At 47.1% G+C, this 20175-nt stretch overlaps 6 protein-coding genes across 12 annotated transcripts in view; 3 read left to right on the top strand and 3 right to left on the bottom strand.

The window, feature by feature from the left end:
* Positions 1-160: 160 nt before the first annotated feature.
* On the top strand, positions 161-898 carry LOC117579862. Its single transcript, XM_034265974.1, has 2 exons — positions 161-541; positions 590-898. The coding sequence occupies exons 1-2, from the start codon at positions 363-365 to the stop codon at positions 756-758; spliced, it is 348 nt and encodes a 115-aa protein (XP_034121865.1). The 5' UTR covers positions 161-362; the 3' UTR covers positions 759-898.
* A 465-nt stretch (positions 899-1363) lies between these two features.
* On the bottom strand, positions 1364-2527 carry LOC117579857 (histone-like protein 18C). Its single transcript, XM_034265969.1, has 2 exons — positions 2051-2527; positions 1364-1986 (listed from the first exon to the last, which is right to left on the bottom strand). The coding sequence occupies exons 1-2, from the start codon at positions 2399-2401 to the stop codon at positions 1630-1632; spliced, it is 708 nt and encodes a 235-aa protein (XP_034121860.1). The 5' UTR covers positions 2402-2527; the 3' UTR covers positions 1364-1629.
* A 2814-nt stretch (positions 2528-5341) lies between these two features.
* Positions 5342-6235, top strand: LOC117579858 (transmembrane protein 70 homolog, mitochondrial). The gene is made up of 2 exons (XM_034265970.1): positions 5342-5906; positions 5958-6235. The coding sequence occupies exons 1-2, from the start codon at positions 5409-5411 to the stop codon at positions 6159-6161; spliced, it is 702 nt and encodes a 233-aa protein (XP_034121861.1). The 5' UTR covers positions 5342-5408; the 3' UTR covers positions 6162-6235.
* Positions 6181-7577, bottom strand: LOC117579863. Its single transcript, XM_034265975.1, has 2 exons — positions 6660-7577; positions 6181-6586 (listed from the first exon to the last, which is right to left on the bottom strand). The coding sequence occupies exons 1-2, from the start codon at positions 6783-6785 to the stop codon at positions 6374-6376; spliced, it is 339 nt and encodes a 112-aa protein (XP_034121866.1). The 5' UTR covers positions 6786-7577; the 3' UTR covers positions 6181-6373.
* Positions 7578-7880: 303 nt separating this feature from the next.
* Positions 7881-8579, top strand: LOC117579864 (ubiquitin-related modifier 1 homolog). The gene is made up of 5 exons (XM_034265976.1): positions 7881-7978; positions 8037-8104; positions 8168-8249; positions 8316-8364; positions 8421-8579. The coding sequence occupies exons 1-5, from the start codon at positions 7947-7949 to the stop codon at positions 8487-8489; spliced, it is 300 nt and encodes a 99-aa protein (XP_034121867.1). The 5' UTR covers positions 7881-7946; the 3' UTR covers positions 8490-8579.
* Positions 8580-8761: 182 nt separating this feature from the next.
* LOC117579851 (pleckstrin homology domain-containing family G member 4B) overlaps positions 8762-20175 on the bottom strand; it is an 85496-nt gene continuing 74082 nt past the window's right edge. For 6 of the 7 annotated variants that reach the window (XM_034265953.1, XM_034265949.1, XM_034265956.1 and 3 more), the window contains 8 exons: positions 12484-12609; positions 11821-12416; positions 11602-11763; positions 10806-11538; positions 10527-10740; positions 10347-10463; positions 9870-10280; positions 8762-9584 (listed from right to left, as the gene is read on the bottom strand). In XM_034265953.1, the coding sequence (XP_034121844.1) occupies positions 9379-9584; positions 9870-10280; positions 10347-10463; positions 10527-10740; positions 10806-11538; positions 11602-11763; positions 11821-12416; positions 12484-12609 (2565 nt within the window). In that variant the 3' untranslated portion in view covers positions 8762-9378. Of the gene's footprint in view, positions 9585-9869; positions 10281-10346; positions 10464-10526; positions 10741-10805; positions 11539-11601; positions 11764-11820; positions 12417-12483; positions 12610-14786; positions 15125-20175 lie in introns of those variants that run through there. The other variant, XM_034265957.1, reaches the window with a different exon arrangement.

Raw genomic sequence — 20175 nt, 5'->3', positions numbered from 1 at the left:
GCGGGATGCCATTGAACAGGAAAGACACTTGCAATCGAGGTACGGGGCCAATGAAGGGCACTCGCTTTAAGGCAATCTTTCCACACAGACAGATCGAAGGGGGCGGGCCTCCTACCGTCAGCCATTTAATTTTCATTAGATTAAGGTAAGCATCGTTCGTACCAACCATCAATGGTGGAAGGACAACAGCAGCGAGCATTTATCTGCTCCTAGCTGGGATCTGTGTCCTCCTGCTGCTGCTGCTCCTATTGCTGTTTGCTGTTTCCTTCTCGTAAATGCAAAAGTTGCAACTTGTAGCCTCAAAATAACCACAAAGTAAACACCAGAGTGGCAGTGGCTGTGGCGCCAAGGAGTGCAGTGGCATGGAGCACTGCGTACTGGCTGCTGTCGGGCTAAGAGGTATTGGAATGGCCGGCCAAAGTCATTGCACGTGCGGGGGAGTACCCGGACTCGCTTCAGTGTCCTTGTCGATGTCTTTGGCGGAGCAGCAGCAGCAGCAGGAGCTTCAGGCTTGGTTCCTGGACGGGTCCAAACTAAATAAGTGTGTAATTTAATATTTGAGGTTTTGTCAGTAATTATTTCATCACAGATGGCGAAACTTTTGCTTTGTCATCCGTCGCCTTGGAAACAGCTCCAACCGGAGATGGAGTGGAGCGGAGTGCCAGCTGCTGGGATCTGGGCTCTGGAGCCTTGCAGCTCAAAGGAAGTTCTACGCTGCTCTCATAACTCTGGGAACGCATCGTTGGCCATTAAATTAACCCACTTGCTTCACATTTGTCTTTATTAAATGTTAAATTACGAGCTGGCACTTGAAGAAGCAAACGGGAACGGGAAAGGGAACGGGAACGCGTATAAATTATAAACCAATTTGATAACCCACACCAGGAGCCAGGGACCGAGGAACAGGGCCAAAATGTGCTCGAAATGAACCACCAATTTGCGGAGTACTTACTCCACACTGCAACAAAATAATGGCTGCGGGAGAGAGCGTGGGTGAACATGAATTATGCTGCACGAATTGGGTGAAATGTCTGATGTGTTCGGGTGGGGTGGAGGCTGCTGTTTCACCTGTGGGAGCAGCCCCGTTCCCTTTTATTTCCACTGATGCATTCCTGCAGTTTGGTCTGCACATTCATGCGCATAGTGGAAGCGTGTAATTATTTCAGCATTTAGTTGAATATTCAAATGATTTATTGCACCTCTCGTATTCAGGGGCCACAAACTGACATTACCTGAGTACTACTAAATCAACAATTACAGAGTCAAAGGCTACTACATCCTCCCCCTAGCTACACTTTTCTGCATAGGAGACGACCAATGACTCGTTAGCATAATAAAATAAATAAATAATACACCAAAAATGTGCACTTGACGTGGGGTAACATTTATTGGTCACTTCAACGTATGACACTGTGGATCCCGAACAGAAAGGGAAGGGGCGCGACTTTCCAAGCTCTCGAGTAACATATTGCGTGAAGCTTTCTGCTCAGCTGCATGGAGCGTATGAGTGTGTGTGTGTGTGTGTGTGTGCGTGTGTGCGTGCGTTTGCTTGGAGGTTTCGCCCCATCTCTTGTGTGCTTTTACTTTGGTTTTGTTTTGTTGTGTTCCCTACTCCTCGTCCCCCTCGTCTTAGCAGGTCTTCTTGCGCTTTACGGAACGGGACTTGCGGCGACTAGTGCCGCAGCTCTTCTTCGACTTTTTGGACTTCTTGCGTTTGCTCTTCTTGCAAGCGGACTTATTGCGCCGTCGCTTGGCACACGAAGACTTCTTGCGCTTGCGCTTGCCACAGCTGCGGCTGCGCTTGCGCTTGCCCATGGCGCGGCTCTTGGGCTTCATGTCACAATCCCCTGTCTTCACTAAGATATCAGACCCAGGCAAAGTCAAAAAGCCCCTGGACAAACCCACCACGGAAGCAGTGCCGTCATCCTCACCGCTTGAGCTCTCCAGCAATTGCGATCTCTTGGCACTTTTTTGGCGATAGTGGGGCTGTCAGGGAACCAAAACGAGGCTGCTACAAGAACTAACTTTATAAGCACGCACAATGACTCACGTTTCGGTATTGGTTACGCTGAGCCTGATCCATCGAGCGCCACTGCTGGAGTGCAGTGTTCACCAATTTTTGACTGCTGTATATCTTGCCAAATCTACGCTTGCAGTCCTGTACGAAGTTCAGATAACCCAACGCGGATCGTCGGGGCTGTACTGGCGAAGCATGTTCCTGCTGGGCAGAAGTGCTCGGTATGTCGTCACCCGAACAGCTGCATTGCTTGGGTTCGGCCACTGCAATACTGTCACCCGATGCCGCCGATCGGTCGGGGTCTGCATCTGCATCCACCGATGGACTAACAGACAACACACTGGAGGCACAACTCGATATGTCCGACATCTCTGAGAGAGACATCTTTTACGCGAACAAAACAAAACTCACAAATTTTGACAAGAAACAAATTGTTGATGGAAATTCACAAAAAAATATGACTTTTCAATTTTAGCTCGTAAATTTATTATTTATTAGAAGTTGTTTCCCTTACGACTGACTGTATAAAACTGAACTGAGAAACAAACTCAAACTGAGACCAAACAAATTTCACAGGTCATGGACTGCTATGATTTGAAATTTTGTTCTCCTATATGCTAGTTTCAGTATTTGCCTTGGAAAATGCTACTAGATGGATATTTATTTTGTATAGTTTTATATTCTCTGTTCTCTTTGCAATGAATGAAAGTGAATACAGCAGCGGTTGAGATAAAATTAGTTTCTCCACAAATAAATCAAAATATAAGAAAATCAGAATGAAGATGTTACTCTCAAGTGATTAGCACTCAGCTCCAAATCCCCCTCAAGGACTTCGAGCCATTGGGCTTTCCCCTATGTATAAGCTCTCGCAAGTTCGAGCAGAATCACAGTGCAAATCCTACTCAAGCACTTCGAACCAGCTGCCAGCCACGGGCATGTTGGTATAAGTTGCGCAGGTTCGAGCAGAGTCGCTGTGGAACTTATGCATGTTTGAGTGGATACATTGCGAGCCGAGCGTCAGTTCGGTTGCAACTGCAACACGAACCTGTGCCATGGTCCTGGCCAAGTACTAAGCTTAAATGGGGATTCTCTCAACTCAAATGAGGGGAAATGCAGCTCAAATAAGTTGAGTTTTTATTGAGAATTGCATTGCATAATTTGGTAAGCAAATATAATCATTACAGCACTCGGCACTACAACAATAATCCACGAAATTTAATTTATTTATGAAAATCCCAACAATTAGAAACGGTTGCGAGCTACCAATTGGGATCCTGTTAGAGAGATAACTGGTGCTGTGGTAGCAACTTTTGTGGCATTTACTCAACTGTTTTGGGGTCAAGAAGTTCTATTGACAGAACTTCTTGCATGCCTAGTGGCTTGGGTGCTGCTCTGGGCATAGGAATTCGCCTAAAAAGGCTCCTCAGCAGAGCACAGCAAAATTTGAATGAGTCGAGCTATGCTACCTCCCTCTCCTGTCTAGTATTGTCCTGCCAATTCCATGCTATTCGTATTTTGTTTTTGCCATGAATTATTTTTCCGTGTGCCTGGTAGATTTTTCTGGCCAAACAATTGGCAAGCGGCAACAACTAGCACGGAGGCATGGGGCATGCATGTGATGCATGAAATAACAATAATGAAATGACAGCAAAAGGCGGGGGCATAACAAAAGGATGTCCAGATGCGCGTTGGGGGAGCTGGCAGAGGGACATGTCAGCTATGCAGTTGAGCTGTGACCGAGTGCAGCCCAATGAAATTTTGGGCGCTGCATTAAAGCGCTTTCAAGATCTGCAGCAAGCCCACACCCCAGTGGGATGGCGGTTCATCCAGGCGTAGAACAGTAGAACAGCCCCTGACCAGAGCTTCCATTGGTAATTTCATTTCAACAATTAAAGCAACATAAATTAAAAATGTGGTCACGACCAACAGCGACAAATTGCATGGGCACCCCGTGTCGTATGCGTAACTAGAGCCACAGCTACACCCACACACACACACACACACACACACAATGTGCATATGTATTAATTGTATATTTTGACCACATTCAATGGCATCCTGTGACACGAACAAGCCACGCCATCAATTGCAATTAATTCAAGCATATTAATTCGTACTTGAATTACTCGAATGACTCGAATTCGCGTTTTGCCAACTGTTTTTGGTATACAATAATCAAATGTGCATTTAAATATATGTATTTGTGTTTGGAACACCGCAGCGGGGTGGTTGGCTGCATGTCACGCCTCTGCTCATTGTTAATCAATTACAATCTGCGGCATGAGTTTTACATAAACAGTTGACAAAGATTATGCGCCATGGGAGCCACTGCCAACGGCAGTCAGTCGGTTTGAAAGGATTTCCGAAGCTGCAGTTAAATCTGTTCATGTTCCAATTGAACAACTTTACAGTCTTACTTTAAAACATTCATATTATGTACGCGCAGCTTTTTCTAATCAAAACTTTGTTATTTGAATTTATTGTTCGTTTTGCTTAGTCTGGCAGCGCTGCAGCATGGCAAGTCAGGGTAACCACTAAAGGTACATTACGTATGCACGTTTCAGGATATTTGGACTACGCAATTGAGTTCATTGTATAATTACGGTATATCGGTATACAATGGCATATTTAATGCCATCCATTTATAAGGTATATTCAATATAGGGTATCCAAACTTCTATATGTTGTTAATGCATGTTTTTCAATTGTCCCTACGGGAGGGATGTATTTTACCGTTGGCAGCATAAGTTTTATGGGCCAGCAACATGCTGCGAAAAGTGAGCAGCACTGTTCCCCAACATTTGTCACGGAATAAGCAACATTTAGTACCCCTAGTGCGAGGCATATCATGGGATTGAGATTATAGATATCTATGTATATACATAGAAAACATATGTAAAGATCTAAGATAAAGATATGGGGAATTGATTGATTAATCGGATAAAATTATAGTTTTAGCGCGGAGACGCTAACATACATGTGTCTCTACATCTTACATACTGAACCCAAAGCTCTCTTGCTTCCAGAAGCGGTGATTTAAATGAAAAATTCAAGTACAAATTTAAAAAAAAAGTTCAGAAGGTAAACAATCCAACAAAAATGAGTATTTATAATACGCAAACTTGATTCTTCAATCGGATTAAATTATTGTTTCAGTCGTGAAAGTCTTTGCAAGCTACTAAAGTCAAATAGAACATCAAAGTCGAGGAATCTGATTTAAGACCACGGTATATTTTGAAGATGCAATGGTATATTTACGAGGCCCTGATGGTATATTTGATCGATACTTGCGAGGTCACACTGCTGCTCTGCGTGCAACAACAGCTGTTTCTGTGTTATTTAACGTGTTTTATTTAAAAACGAAGAAAACACCCAATTAGGAACACACAAAATGTTCACACTTCGTGCAGCACTGCCCCGTGGCAAAAACGTTGCTGTGGCCCTTGGGAATGCTGTGCGCCACATTCCCCTTGCGCCGAGCTGCCGTTTCAGCGGATCCGCATGGAAAGCAGCGGTGGTGCCGCCACAGCAACAGAATCTACAGTGCCGGTGGCTGTCGGACCAAGCCGCGGGAAAGGGCACTGAGACCGAGCCGCTGCAGCGTGTCTACTATGGCACACTGGCTCCCCGTATGAAAGTTGTAAAGTTCTTCTCGTTGAGCACCAGCCTGGCCGGCATTGCCGCCCAGCCGATTCTGCTCGAGCAAGGCATGAAAATTGGCGGCACCGGCATGGCTGTGTTCCTGTGCACCATTGGCGGTTTCTTCACGTTCGTGACGCCGCTGCTGTTGCATTTCATCACGAAGAAATATGTTACAGAGCTGCACTATAATCCCACTACCGAGGAGTATACCGCCACAACGATTTCCCTGCTGCTGCAAAAGATCAAGGTGAGTTTTTGGGTCCTCTCAAAGCTCAGTCTCCATTTATCCCCATTGCAGACCAAGTTCCGACCCAGCGATGTGACTGTACCCGAAGTGCCTGGCATGTTCACCTCGTTTCTGGTGCACAAGCGGCCGCTGTTCATCGATCCGGCATTGTTCGAGGACCCCGAGCACTATGTGCGTATCATGGGCTACGACAAGCCAATCGACTTCAAGCTGGACCAGCAGCCACCGAAGAGCCCCAGCCCCAAACAGCAATAAGACCCGTCCCCCAACGGCAAAAAGTACAAAGAAACGTTTATTACAAAAGTAAAGAAGTGAAGTCCTTTCATAAGGATATATCATAGATATGTCCGATAAAAACTAAGTGCACTTGTCTCCAGCATGCTCCTGCCCTGCGAGATTAACCCAAAATGAAATAATGGTAAAAAGGTTGGCAGGGCCAGGCCCCGTGTCCCGCCGTCTCTGCCAACTCATTCGTAACTTATACCGAATAAGAATTCCATTTGTTCTGGGGTCATGCGATCGCGATCGCGGCACTTGATGAGGGTGCGAGTGATGCGTCTGAACTTTCCCAAATAGGCGGACAACTGATTGTCGCAAAGCGTTTCGAAGAGCTGCAGTTTGGGCACCAAGTAAAATGGCAAATGCCTTTTAGTAAGGCACCAAATCATGCGCACGCACATCTGAATGGGGACAATACATATACATACACATATAGCTAAGCCACCACCAGTAATACTAGAATAGAACACTTACGCGGATAAGCAGACGTCCGGGCGATTGGTTCCATGTGGTGAAGCGCCACTCGGTGCAGTTCAGGAAGACGCTCTTGATCATGTAGTTGATCAGTGAATTCGTGTGTTGGGCACTGCGTGTGCGCATGCATGAGGCGCATGGTGTCCTTTAGGTTCTGCTTCTTTTGCCATGAAGGTGAGTGGATCTTTTGGAGCATTCTTGCCACGAATGGCACGGGGAATGGCGAACCAGGTGCGCTGCTGATGCTTATGCTGGGTCAATCCTTGTGGCCATTCGTGGGCCTGGAACTCAAACGCTGGCACAAAGTCAAAGTAGATTCTGCGCTTCCGGTCGCCGCGACACGCGGCCATTATGGTGTGAGCCACGCCGTAGCCGTGGCCCATGTACTTCAGTGCATATGTGCGGTGGTCTCCGCAGCGAATGTTTTGCAGCTCCTCCATTATCGCGCCTATATTCTGGCGGAACCAGGCCTGCAGCTTGTTGCGGTTAATGTAGTCAATGCCCGATCGAGCAGGTGGGCAGGCGCATTTATTCCCGTTACGCGCAGATATATGTAGCCTGGGTAGCCTGCCACGGGGACTGGTTTCAAGTTGCAGTCGAACTCAATTTTTGTCAACATATCCATCCATTGTCAACTGGATCCATCCAGATTGCTGCCCGTCAAGCTGAGGCCTCTGAACGCCTGCGCGAATGTGCGATCGTAGCGTGAAATGGCGCGAATAAATGAATTCTCAATGATTTCGGCGTCTTTATTGAAGCTTTGGCGCTGGGAAGACGGAATTGAAATGTTCTTCAGAACAAATTCGATTCCCTCGCCGAAGGTGAAGTCGTATGAACTCATTGTCGTATTGAACTCAAAATAGACGCCGGCGGACTTGTTCTTTGCGGGAAGAACTCAATTACAAGAGGAATTTATCGACGACGCAGTAACATTAACGGTCCAGTGTGACCGTGGATTTATCGATCAAATATACCGCACGTCTCTCAATCATATACCGAAATATACCTTCTATCTACATTCTCGTTGAAATAGATCTCCAACACAGAGTGACTTGTTTTTGCATTGATTGGCTGCTGAGATTTCCCACATTCCCTCTATTCAAGGATATCTTTTTACCATGGGTACTGCACTGGTCACTCTGCGCACTGTTTTGACCACTCTCTCTAGATTACTCACCTTGCTTATTTCTGCGATATATCTATATATTAATGTAAGTATCGTGTAGAAATGACGTGTAGTTGCCATGTAGCAAAACCAATTCAAGTTTGTGGAAATTTGGTAAACAAATGGACGATTTGAAAATAATATTAGAATTCAGGTAATATTTATGTTGCTGTGGTCAGTGCAACTGTATGACAACTTCTATTTACCCTCAGCGCCGGGGCGGAGCTTTTATTTGGCAACATCAAGCGCCGGCAGCTCTCCCTCGACGGCAATCAAAAATGTGAGCATGCAGCTTCATAGATGCGGTCTTGGAAGTGTCCTAAAATGTGCTTATCTATTCCAGGGACAATTGCCAATCTGCTGAAGTGGATGCATGCCAACATATTGACGGAGCGACCCGAACTCTTCCTGCAAGGCGACACTGTGTGAGTGGCGAGGGCGAGTGTCCGCCAATATTTCCCTATAATGGATTGTGTTGTTCCTCCTTTTAGACGACCGGGCATTTTGGTTCTGATCAATGACACTGACTGGGAGCTCCTGGTGAGTTTGAGCCATCACATTTTGTGTGATGCGGGATTGAGCTTTGCTATTTTCAGGGCGAACTGGATTACGAGCTGCAAGCAAACGACAATGTGCTCTTCATATCGACGCTGCACGGCGGCTAACAGACTTTCATCCCAACGCAGTTGATTATTAATAGGCCAAAAGTATGTTTTTTTTTTTCATATAAATACAAAAAAATAAATGAAAATAGAAACAAAACTAAATCAGAATTACGTCCCTTTACCAAAATTGGCAAAGGCCCACACGATGGTTCGGGTAGTAAAGTCTTCTTCATCTTAAGTTCATGTAGAGTCGCTGCTCGCGTATTTATGTGTGAGTGTCAGCAAATAATCACTTGGGAATTTTAAGAACATCCGCTTGCGAGCGGCGTTTTTTTACACTTGAAGCAACGTTTATTGAATTTAAGTTTCTGCTTACTGCATTTAGTTTATAATAATATAATTATGAATATGTTTTCGTTTAAGTTACTCTAATGGTAGGCACTTAGTTTTACATTACACACTAACTGTACGTAATGATCATCTCTCTCTCTCTCTGTTCGTCGATATCGATTTGTGGGGGTGGGGGCACTACACCCCGCCGCTCCCGTTATCTGATTCTGTTTATGTTTGTGAATGTGTGTGTGCAAATGCGTTCGATTGCATTGGTGAATATCTAAGGCTATGAAATATATATATTTCGATATTGACACATTGAATTCAATAATTTCAATTAGTTTCCGAAAAGAGAATAAAGAATGCGCATCTCTGAGGGCAAATCAAATCAAATGAAATCAAATCAAATTCGGAATAGGGATTAATTATGACAAATTAACACAACTAAAATGTAATAATGTAATAAATAATAAATAACAAAAATAATGAAGTAAAAAATAATAATAATAATGATGAATGGTACCGTACGTATCGTATCGTATGTTATATCTGGATGCGATGAAACCTTTCTTTTGCTAAAGCTTTAAATCGTCCAGGGCCTGGCCTGGCCGAGAACCTATTTACTGCTCTCCGGGGCAGCGGACTCGGCCGCATGCGCATACGACTTGTAGCGCCGCAGTACCACCGTCGAGGCGCTCGCCGTGGATGCCGTTGCCGATGCGGTGGATGTTGACCAACTGCCCCTGTTGCCGATGCCGGCCAACTGCTCGGCCGCGTGCTCCTGGTCCGGTGGGACGCACATGTCTGAGACAATGCCGCTCTCTGGAAAGTGTAAGTTCATATTGGATCATTCAATCGAAATGCGGGGACGGACACACACAAACAGCATGCAGCACGGAGCAGGAGATTGGTGGTCGGAGGATGCGGGATGCGGAAATACACAGGTTAGGTGTGGGTCTGTATGTGGTTTGGTGTGGGGTTTATATACAGTTTTGTGTGTCTAGTAATACTGAAGGACTTCAAGTTATATACAAAGTGGGAAACAACAACAACTAAAAGCAAACAGGATGAACGCTTAGAAGAAATAGCACAATTCAAGCTCAATACCCATGGACAGCTGGCTGACGATTGTCGTCGATCGCTTGGGATAACGTTTGCTTCCGTGTGTTCCGTGCTGTTCGTTGCTTCTGCCCTCGGAAGCGGGCTCTTCGCTCTTGTGACTGCCACTGCCGCAGCCCTTGCTCAACTTTAGTGCTTGCGTCTCATTAATCAGTTCAAGCGTGGCATTGCTGTGGCTGCTGCTGCTGTTGCTGTTGCTGTTGCTGTGGCTTCCCGGCAGCTTGCCAAAGTGCAGACTGTGCCGTCCGCTCTCGTGCGCCCCATGGCCCGACGATGAACCACCGCTGATGGAGGAGCCGCTGGTGGTGCTAGTGCCGCTGGACAGCGAGCTCTCCGATATCAGTGAGTTGGGACGCCGCATGCTGCCCTTGCCGGGCTCCGTGTGCCGCAACTTGGGTGCTGTTGGGTGCAAAAAGAGTTAACCAAACGATTCCACATTGAGATTCCATGCTCCTGGCTACTCACTCTTGTTCAGCTGTGCCAGAGGTATGGAGCGATCGCTGATCTGATTGTTGCTCGGACGTATATCCAGGCAGGGTTTGCTGCCAATGCCCATCGAAGACATCTCCGCCAGACGAATTTCTGTGCAGGCAAAACGCAAACACATTAGAGATGATTAGAGCTGGGTCTACGGCTAATGCTTACCTCTGTTTCGTTTCGCCTGCTTCCAGAGCAGCTTGGAGATCTCCTCGGTCCAGGCGTTCTTGATATCCTCCGACATGCACTGCAGCATATAGGTGTCGTCCGGCTTTCGCTTCCTGAACCAAATCTCGAATTTGGTTGCCGAGTCTCCCGTGTGCGCCGTCAGGCCAATATCCGAAGTCTTGATGCTGTTCTTGTAGATGTAAATGTCCAGATTCTGGGCGCGAAATATAAGTCAAAACTCAATCTATTGTTTCTATTGTAGCTCAGCCTCAGACTTACTTTGTGATCTGGGAAACGACGCGCCTTGCTGAACAGCACCAGCTCCTCGAAGAGGAATACCTGGCGCAGCGTCTTCTTGCCACCGCGTCCCTGCCACACGAGGAACTCGTTCTGGCGCAGCAGTCGGCCCTGCTCCTTGACATTCACGTCACAGTCGCGCAGCGAATCCATGGCCAGCAGATCGTTGCCATGGCGCAGCTGAAACTTGACCATTTCCTCGGCACGCTGCAGCTCCTCCACATCGGCGGCAATCTCCTGCAGTGCCGCGCCCTCCACGCTGCGGCAGGCCTTCACCAGCTGCTGCAGCAGCAGCGCGTACTTGCCCATGCGCTGCACCGGCTTCAGCAGATACGAGGCCAGATCCAGCTTGTCCTGCAGCTGCAGCTGCTTGGGCTTGAAGAACGAGCTGCCGTACTCGCTCAGCAGCGTGTCGCTCTTGGGCTTGTTCTTGTTGTACAGCGCGTACAGATAGAACTTCGACTCCATCTCCAGGAAGGCAGCGCCCACTTTGAGCGGATTGCGCTCGTACCGCTCCAGTTCGCCGAGGAAGTGCGAGTTGTGGAACTCGAAGATCTTTTCGATGTTGCCAAAGATCACGTTCCGCTGGCCACGCAGTGGCTGTGGTATATCCTCGCGCAGCAGCTCGTCAATGTAGTTCTCGATCACGTAGTACAGGGAGCGCACGTAATCGCGTTCGGTACCAATCATTTCGCGCATGATCAATAGAAGCGTTCTGCGGGGAAGAGCAGGAGGTTAATCAGTGTCAGTCGCTCCTGGGACTGTGTTTCCTTCTTACTTTTGTATTTTGGGATCCAGGCAGCTGAGCTCCTCCAGCTTGGGCAGCTCCAGACTGGAGCCATGGCACTGCAAGTGGGCATTCGCCTCCATGGGCGAGTGCATGTCCATGTAGCGCTTCGATGGATGCTCAAAGCACTCATCCTCGAGCAGCTCGTCGTGACTGCAAAAAGCGCAAAGGATGAGCAAGGGAACAGACAACAGGCGGCAGGGCACTCACCTCTTCTCGTTGAGACTCTGGCAGGAGCAGATGCGTGCCAGCTTTGGATTGCGCTCACAATTGTCGCAGACACCCACTCCAGAGTCGGCAATCTTCGACTGTTGCTCCTCGCCATCGGCGTCGTTGTCGTTGTCGTTGTCGCAATCGTTGTCCTGCTCCTCCTCATCCGGCTCGTCCATGTCCTCCAGGTGTCGGCTCTCGCGCCAGCAGCTGCAGCTGCCGCCGGGCATGCCCTCAAAGGAGCTGCCGCTGCCCGAACTGCAGCGATAGCTGCCACGCTTGCCAGTCGTCGCCGCTGGCGTGCTACTCGCTGCCGGCAGCGTGTTGCTCTTCCTCATGGCCGGCCAGTGCTTCTCCAGCAGCGGCGTGGCGCCCAGCTGCTCGGCCAGGCGCTGCAGCTCCTCGTGAGCGGCCACCTCGCGCTGATGCTGGGTGAGCAGATGCAGCAGTCGGGCGGCAGCCTCGAAACGCTCGTGGGTGAGCTCCAGCTTCTGGGCAAACTGATCCAAGGCGGTCTTCAGGCTGGCAGCGCTCTCGCTCAGCACGGACACCTTGATGGCCGCTGCATGCAGGTCGCGCCCCTTGGCCAGATGTTTCTGTGGAATACGAGAGATTCTTGTGGGTTAGTTGACTCGCTTTCAACATCCTGCTGCTGCCACTTACCATTGCTATGAAGTAATACTTCTCAAACTCCTGCTCCTGGGCCTTCAGCTGGGTCTCGTTCTCCCACTGAAGCTGCGAGAACTTTTGCAAATTCTCCGCACCATCGCTGCCCAGCCAAGAGGTGACCTGTCAAAGGGAAGATTAGAAATTGAAGATGTGATTTAGTGGGTTAAGTCTTCAACGCCCACTCGCTAGGCCAAGGTTTCCTCCTCTCACAATTTAATCTCCAATCCCAGAGAGAGAGAGATGAAAAGTGAAACTCATCGAAATGCTGGGACGAGCTGCTCTAATTAGCCGCCACTTTACAAATTAAAATCCAATCGAATACAAATCAAATAAAACGACTCAAAAGTAACCATTTTAAGGCCGGCAAAGCCCCAAAGGTATTGAAAAAAGACAGACAGAGCCACCAACCAACCAACAAAGGCACAGCCAGAGGGAGTCGCAGATAAACAACAACAACAGCCACGGGGCAATGGCAATCGACGATCTCACATTGATAATTTTGTAGCTTTAACCAATTTTTAATCACCTGCTGCGTCCAATTGAATTGATACAATCGACAATGCCGATAATGATGATAATGATAATGATGATGGCCAAGCTGCTGGGCTGCTGCTTGCTGCTGGGTGGGTAACTAACTAAACAGGCAGCAGTCCCATAGAGTCTCTCTGGGTCGACACGCGTGTGCGGTGCGGCGCGCATTCACTTTCCGTTTTTGGGTTTGACTCGGTTTCTGCTGTCTTCGATCTTCGGTTTCGAGATAATGGCAACCCCGAACTACTTTTGGTGTGCGCCTCGTCCTAGCCAATGAATGAAAATACAACTACGAGTACGAGTGCGAGTACGAGTGCGAGTCTGTGGCAGCAAGTGGGAGTCGAGCGGTAACTGGAGCAGGGGCCTGCCAAACAGCTGCTCCAGTTTCACAGTTGCCGCACAATCAACCACTGACGGAGCGACTGACTGCAGTCAAAGATGAAGATGGAAACGGGGAGACGTGGCGACGTGGCGACGGCGGACTCTTCATGCTCATCAGATATGGCAGGCACGGGTTTTAGAAGCTCGTCTATGCCACATACAGGGTGTTGCAACCAACCAATCGATTGCCCCACACTCGAGCACTCCAAGTTGATGTCTTAATTGATTTTGTTCTCTAATTAATCTAATTGCCACTCTCTGAAAGCGCATTTGTCCATTAAGTTGCAGCACCATGAGGCACTCATAATTGAGTGGCATGATCCACGCGCTAGATCTTTTTATAGATCATCTTTTCTTGAGAATTTTGTGATACTTTTCCAATTTAGACATTATTCATGTTTGATCTGATAAATGTCTGAGTGCAGCCACAATGACAGATCAGTGCAAAGGGCAGGGAATGTTACCACAAGAAATGAAAACTAATAGAAATAAAGTGCTGAAGTAGATCTTAGCTGGAGTTTAAAGGGATCTTCCACATTTTTCCTAAATATATCTAGTGTCAAATGCAGTCTGGCATTGTATAAATCATTATAATTATGTCTGAGATGGTTTCATTTAAATCCGCATTTAAATTCTTTCTCTTTTGTGTATACATTTAAGCGAACTAAAGCTAACAATCCCAAACGTTGATGTCATGGGTCACCTCTGAATGGCACACATTCGATTCGATTTAACAAATTGTAAGCCATTTGATTTATTCAAATTTCAGGCAAGTGTTTTGTTAGGAGTGGCCACCACAATTAAATATATTTTAGTACTAATTCAACTGTTTTTCAATTGCATAAAAGAAAGCAAAACAAGAACAAAATAAAGCTGGATAAAGCTGGCAAGCAGAACAATTGAAACAGAGCACAGCTGTGGAATGGAACACGACACCAGCTCCCCGCCTTTGGGTACATTGGATCTGCGACACCCTGTACGCAGAGGAGCCGGGACGGACCCGCACCGGACCGGCTTGCACAAAGTGTTTACATTGAAAAAACTGCTCGGGTTTGGCCTTTTTGGCTTTGAGGCTGCTGATGCTGCCATTTGTGAGATTGTTTCTCAATGATTGCCGCACACAGAGAGCCAAGCAAAGCCAAGCCAAGGCAGGCCATAAATTAATTAATTGATTTAGTAAAAAAAAAAACAAACAAACTTTGCCCCAATGGATTTTCACCGCTGACCGAACGAATAATGATAAGCCGCTGGCATGGGGAGGGCGGCATGAAAGTGGAGGCGTGGATGCTGATCAATGAACTGTGAACTATTTATAGCAGCAGTGTCCTACGATAGCTCGAGCAATCGTTTGATTCAATCGATTGATTGCACTTGGGATGACTCACATAGTTGGCTATTTCGTGGGCCAATTGGCTGGCGCTTGCCGGTGCACATTCACATTCACATTCACATTCACTTGCTGGCGCCGTCACTTTTGGAGTTGAAATTGAAGTTGGTGTTGGTGTTGGTGTTGGAGTACGACTTGTTGGGACAATCATGTGGCGATTGTTGCGGATGGAGCCCGATAAGCGCGACCAGATCTGCGGCAACATGCCAGAGACAGCTCAGAATAGTGACTGGAAGTGGAAAAGTCGATGCTTGACGATTGCTCCCCCTTCATCAATCATCCATCAACACGACGCACACACACGAGAAACACACATGCACACACATATAATGAGGCATTTTCCCGTCCTCATCGGCCCGCGGCACTCAATGAAATTGAATAAAATCCAAGCAATTAGCAAACGTAAACAAAACAAGCGAATGTTGAGATCGCTTCGAAACGAAACGAAACGGAACGAATGGGAACGGCACGGGCACGAGACGTGCACCAACTGGCAGCTGTACGAGTATGTGTGTGTTTGTGTGCATAGAAACGAAGAGCCGACGACGACGCTGATGACGATGTCGCCGCGCGGTATCGGCAGAGTCTTGAATTTGCTTTGTGCTAAGTAAATAGGCAAATGTCATCCATCCCATCCATCTATCGGCACTGCGGCAGGCAATAACTCCAGCCAGCTTCTTGTTCGGTGTTCGGTGTTCGGGTTGTGGTTTCGCGATAAGCTCTACTTGCACTATTATTTCTACGGCGGATGTGCTGCTCTCGGTTGCTGCCTCTTGTCTTCGCTGGCACACTGATAAGGCGACTGCCGCTGCTGGCTGCCGGGTTGACTGCACTCTGCACTCTCACCCTCTCTCCGACTCGCTGTTCCTATTCTCGCTGTTTCCTCGCAACTTTGTTGCTCTCTTGATCTCAGAATCTCTTTTGGGCAGTGTTCTCCTAGACCGATCGATCGACCCATTCTTGGGCCTGGCATAAAACGCAAATTTAACGTGACAGTTTTACAAGTTGATCGCATGAGCCATAAAACACATGCAACACCTACAACAGCAACAGCAACAGCAAATAGCTACAGCAAATAGCCAAACCAGCAACATCTTGGACGCATGCGTGGCTTCCAGTGGTGGCCACAGCGGCAACTGGCGGTTGCTGTCGTGTAATTTACACAAATGTCGCGCATTTATCTCATGGCCATAAACATTTTTTAAGCCACAATATCGAATTTATTTTGACACTTAACAAAGTTGTCGCCAATGTTCAAGTTGTGGTTGTTGTTCTTGTGGCTGATATCATAGACCAAAGCAACAGCAAGCGGTACATACATATTGGCATTTGCATATACCCTTCTCGAAGCAGTCATTGGAGCTACGATTGGGCTTGAGATCAACTCTTGAACATATTTTCTTTGGATGAGTAGCTGCTCAGTCTTCACACAGTCCACACATGTGTGTGAGCCTTTTGTGTACTTCTTAACCGTTTCTAAATACAATTTTATCGTTCCATTATTTTCCCTTCTGTTTATGGAACGTATCTTAGAATCTTTGTCACATGTTTCCTCTTCAAGGCAAATATAATTGTGTAACATTTGCTGGCATTTCTGTAGCATTCGATCATCAGTTCAATGGCATTTCCAGCGCCCTTCTATGTATATTGACACTCCAATAGAGCATCTGCCATTCGCTTAACCTTGAGCAAGATTCGTTTGGGTATTCCAGGGGGAATTTCTGTTTCTGTTTCTGTTTTTCTATTTCTTGGGCCTGGGTTATTTATTTGGTAGAACATCTTAAATGATATGCTCTTGCCATTTGGCTGTCCTCTCTGTCTGTCTCATTTCTTGTTGGCTAATTTGTTCCCTATGTACCGAGTGTCGGTGCTTTAGCTCTGCCTCTGCCTCTGTTTCTGGATCTGTTTCTGTTTCTAGTTCTTCCTTCATGCATATCGTAGCGGCAGCAGCTTATCTCTCTCTCTCTTTCTCTTGGCTTTTAAGTACTTCTCTTTGGAAGTGTACTTTAACGACGGGGGCGTCGTGTGGTTCTGCATTTGGATTTATGGCAGCCTGCTGGAAATTATAGCAGCGATAACTGGCCCCAGAGATCACAGAAGAAACGCCAATTGAGGAATGCTCTGGATGTGTGCCTGTCAGTGCGTCAAGTGAGACATTAAACACGAATGCCGCACGTTAATGTGGCACTGAGGGGACAGCCACTCCTTTTCGTATTTAAAGAACTTTTGCTAGAACTCTTCAACTTCAACTCTCTCTCCCCCCTGCCGCTGCCACTCGTAAATATGTTTTATGTCCATTTTTATAGCTGTCCCAAGTCCAAGACTTATAATAATAATCCCTTGTGGGTCGCTCCCCCACTGTGTGGCACGCATGGCTGCCTCCACTCCATTCCCGAATAATAAAGTAATTTCGTTCAACTATTTTACGGCAAAAAGGCGATTACAATTTTACTTATTTTTCACTTTCCAAACCAAACCAAAGCAAAGCAAAGCAAAGCAAAGCCCAATCCTCTCTCCATTGCGGCACGCACAGAGTCATAAATTGTGGCCACAAAAGGCCAAGACGTTAATGTGGTGACAATATTGCATGCGACCGAGACTCGAAGTCTCGCATGTACTTGCTGCTGCAGCAAAGCCGCTTTGCCGCCACAGCCACAGCCACAGGCACAGCAAGTGCATCATGAGAGCTGTGTGGCAGGGGGCATGGCCTGGGGTGGCAGTGAATGCAGCTTATCGTCGATCAGGCTGCGACGCTGTCCAGCCACAGACACTCTCCAAGCCATGCAGCGGACGTGACGACGCTCAAAGAAATGATGACAGCTGTTGATGAAGTTGACGATTTCTAAAAATGCGTGTAAAATTAGTGTTCAAAAACATGTCAAACCCAATGTGACAGTTACATTTTGACATGACAACAACGACAGCGACAACAATTATTGGAGGAGTCGCAGGCAGCTCCCCTCCGTACGTACGTACGTCTGCGACTTAGTTCAAGTGCAGGACCCTGGCCTCGTGTCTTAATTCAATAAAAAAATACTCTCAGCTGGCTGGTTGGACATTCTAAGTAAGCGACGATTGCCATCGGCGATGGCTGCCATGCTAAGCGCATGATTAACGTCCGTTTTGATGACACAGCCAGCCAAGGAGCAGACTCCGCTTGGTGGTACGGTGGTACAGCTCCTGCTGCATTGTTTGCCTGCGTGGTACATTTGCATGCAACAGTCGCTGTGCAACCGGTTAAAGATTGGCAGCAGCGGCACTTGCGGGCACAAGCGTTGTATGTTGTACATACATTTTCATGTCACGAGGGAGTCACGCACGAGTGCTATATTCTCCTCTCTATAAATCCTTCTTGGGCTGAATATTTTATGCCGCAACTTTAATTTTCATACCTGATTTTCACGTTTTGCAGAGAAGTTTGCTCATTAGCAATAATTATAAATTCTTCTGGCTGGCATTTATCTAAGCGTCAATTCGCTAATCGACAGCAATGTGACGTTCAAGTACTTAACAGCTACTCCGATAAATTCTAACATTAATGCAGCAGAGAGCAGGGAGCAGGGAGCAACTCCAACTTTGTGTGGTTTATGGACACAGCGAGACAGATGGCCAGCTATTTGCAATTTATGGTCAAGGCATTTGCCAGTCATCCATTTAGCTCCTGGGTTTCATTGTTGTTAAGATTTAAGCGGCTAAGAGCGAGAGTGTCGTGCAGGATCATTGCCCAAAAAAAGAGAGTTCTGCCTCCATAATTGGAGGCATTTTGCTGCTGTGCCATCTCTAGTGTTATTATGCCTGCGAGGGCTAATACATGCAGTTATTATTAATGCCACTGCGGATGGGGTCCAGGGTCCAGGGTCGCCGGGTTCGGTGTATGTCGACACTAAATAAGCCTTCATTTTTCATGGCTCTCGCCTGACCGAATTCTATGCCAAGAGCCACTGCAGCCTGTTCTTGGCTGCCGCAGCTGCAGTTGGGAAGAAGTTGAAAGAAAAAAAAAAAACTGTAGTTATGCCGGGGTCTGCCACCGCATTCCACGGCCCAAGAGGAACTGCTCGAACGGGGTTCAAATGTCAGGGGCCATAAATAAGCCAGACAAACGGGCAAACGGGTGGCCAAAAGGCCGACACCGACACCGACGCCGACTTTTGCAGCTGGACATGCAGAAGCCTGATCGCTCCTTTTAACGCGTTTGCAATCCAAGGCGCGAAACAATTAAACATAGTTTTCATTGCACAAAGCAAGCCGACGACATTGCGCAAATTAATTTGAGCATAAAACATAGACACAAACACACACACACACACACACAGAGCAGGGACACACAAAGAAAGCGCGCTAAACAAATCCAATTTCACCAAACAGACACGAGACACGGCAAACATTTACCCATCGGTCTATGGGGGGTTTGCAGGAGGGGCTGGCAGCCAGCAGCCAGCAGCTCTCTTTCACCCAAGACTGCCCGACTCATGGCCATATTTGTGGAGCAATCCACAAACCCACCTCCCCTTCTGCATCTCGCTCCAGCTCTAATGCAGCCCGATCAACAATTTAGATATAATATCGCATATCGCATCATAATGTCGTCGTCGTGGATGTGCTAGTGGGCAACAAAATGGCGACACCAGTGGCAGCCACACTGCTGGCACATCGATCGGTGGCAGCGGCGGCATCTTTTTTCGCACCTTGTTTGAATGCGCACGCCTAATGGACGACAGCGACATTAGTTAGTCCGCAGACAGGAGGAGAGTGGGGGCTGCAACTGACTTGGGTTTTGTGGTCCAGTTTTACTTTTTGCTCGCGAGATTATAGATTTAATTAAAAAGAAAGAAAGACTCCAGCTCCAGCGAGACCAGCTTTAAATACACTTTCGTTTGGGAGTTTGTTGTGAAAGAGAAACTGCCAAGAATTGTAGATCATCTTTTGCATACAAATCTGAGATACAAATCTTAGAAGTGGAAACTTTCACATGGAACTCATTTCAGAAGAGTAAAAGGAGAGGACCAGGGGGCATAACAGCAATAAGAAATGCTCAGGTATTGATGCTCGGACGCACAAGCGAATATTGTCAAAGAGAATGCCCAAGAAGTGCAGAATTTGCGTTGCTAAAAATCCTCCTAAAACCATTTTCAATGCATAATTACTCGCCTCATTGATGCTCGACACACACAAGCGAATATTGCCAAAGAGAATGCCCAAGAAGTGCAGAATTTTCACAGCTAAAAGTCATCATTAAAACATTTTCAATGCTTATTTAGTAACTTTTGCAACTCAAACATTATCCAAAGCAAAAATATCACAGCTTACAAGAGTCCAAGTACCCCAAGCGGATGCTCAAGCGGTTAGAGTATCACTTGAAGTGTACGATGGAACGATGGGGGGGGGGG

This window comes from Drosophila guanche, unplaced genomic scaffold (assembly GCF_900245975.1).
Source record: "Drosophila guanche unplaced genomic scaffold, DGUA_6, whole genome shotgun sequence".
Lineage (NCBI taxonomy): Eukaryota > Metazoa > Arthropoda > Insecta > Diptera > Drosophilidae > Drosophila > Drosophila guanche.
The sequence above is the reverse complement of the archived record's forward strand: the minus strand, read 5'-3'. Positions and strand labels throughout refer to the sequence as shown.

Coding starts and splice junctions, on each gene's coding strand:
- LOC117579862 (XM_034265974.1), top strand. CDS start 363: ATGGAGCACTGCGTACTGGCTGCTGTCGGGCTAAGAGGTATTGGAATG. Junction 542..589: donor GACGGGTCCAAACTAAATAA/GTGTGTAATTTA, acceptor ATTTCATCACAG/ATGGCGAAACTTTTGCTTTG.
- LOC117579857 (XM_034265969.1), bottom strand. CDS start 2,401: ATGTCTCTCTCAGAGATGTCGGACATATCGAGTTGTGCCTCCAGTGTG. Junction 1,987..2,050: donor AGCGTAACCAATACCGAAAC/GTGAGTCATTGT, acceptor GTTCCCTGACAG/CCCCACTATCGCCAAAAAAG.
- LOC117579858 (XM_034265970.1), top strand. CDS start 5,409: ATGTTCACACTTCGTGCAGCACTGCCCCGTGGCAAAAACGTTGCTGTG. Junction 5,907..5,957: donor TGCTGCTGCAAAAGATCAAG/GTGAGTTTTTGG, acceptor TCCCCATTGCAG/ACCAAGTTCCGACCCAGCGA.
- LOC117579863 (XM_034265975.1), bottom strand. CDS start 6,785: ATGCGCACACGCAGTGCCCAACACACGAATTCACTGATCAACTACATG. Junction 6,587..6,659: donor CCGGACGTCTGCTTATCCGC/GTAAGTGTTCTA, acceptor GTCCCCATTCAG/ATGTGCGTGCGCATGATTTG.
- LOC117579864 (XM_034265976.1), top strand. CDS start 7,947: ATGGACGATTTGAAAATAATATTAGAATTCAG. Junction 8,105..8,167: donor CCTCGACGGCAATCAAAAAT/GTGAGCATGCAG, acceptor TATCTATTCCAG/GGACAATTGCCAATCTGCTG. Junction 8,250..8,315: donor TTCCTGCAAGGCGACACTGT/GTGAGTGGCGAG, acceptor TCCTCCTTTTAG/ACGACCGGGCATTTTGGTTC.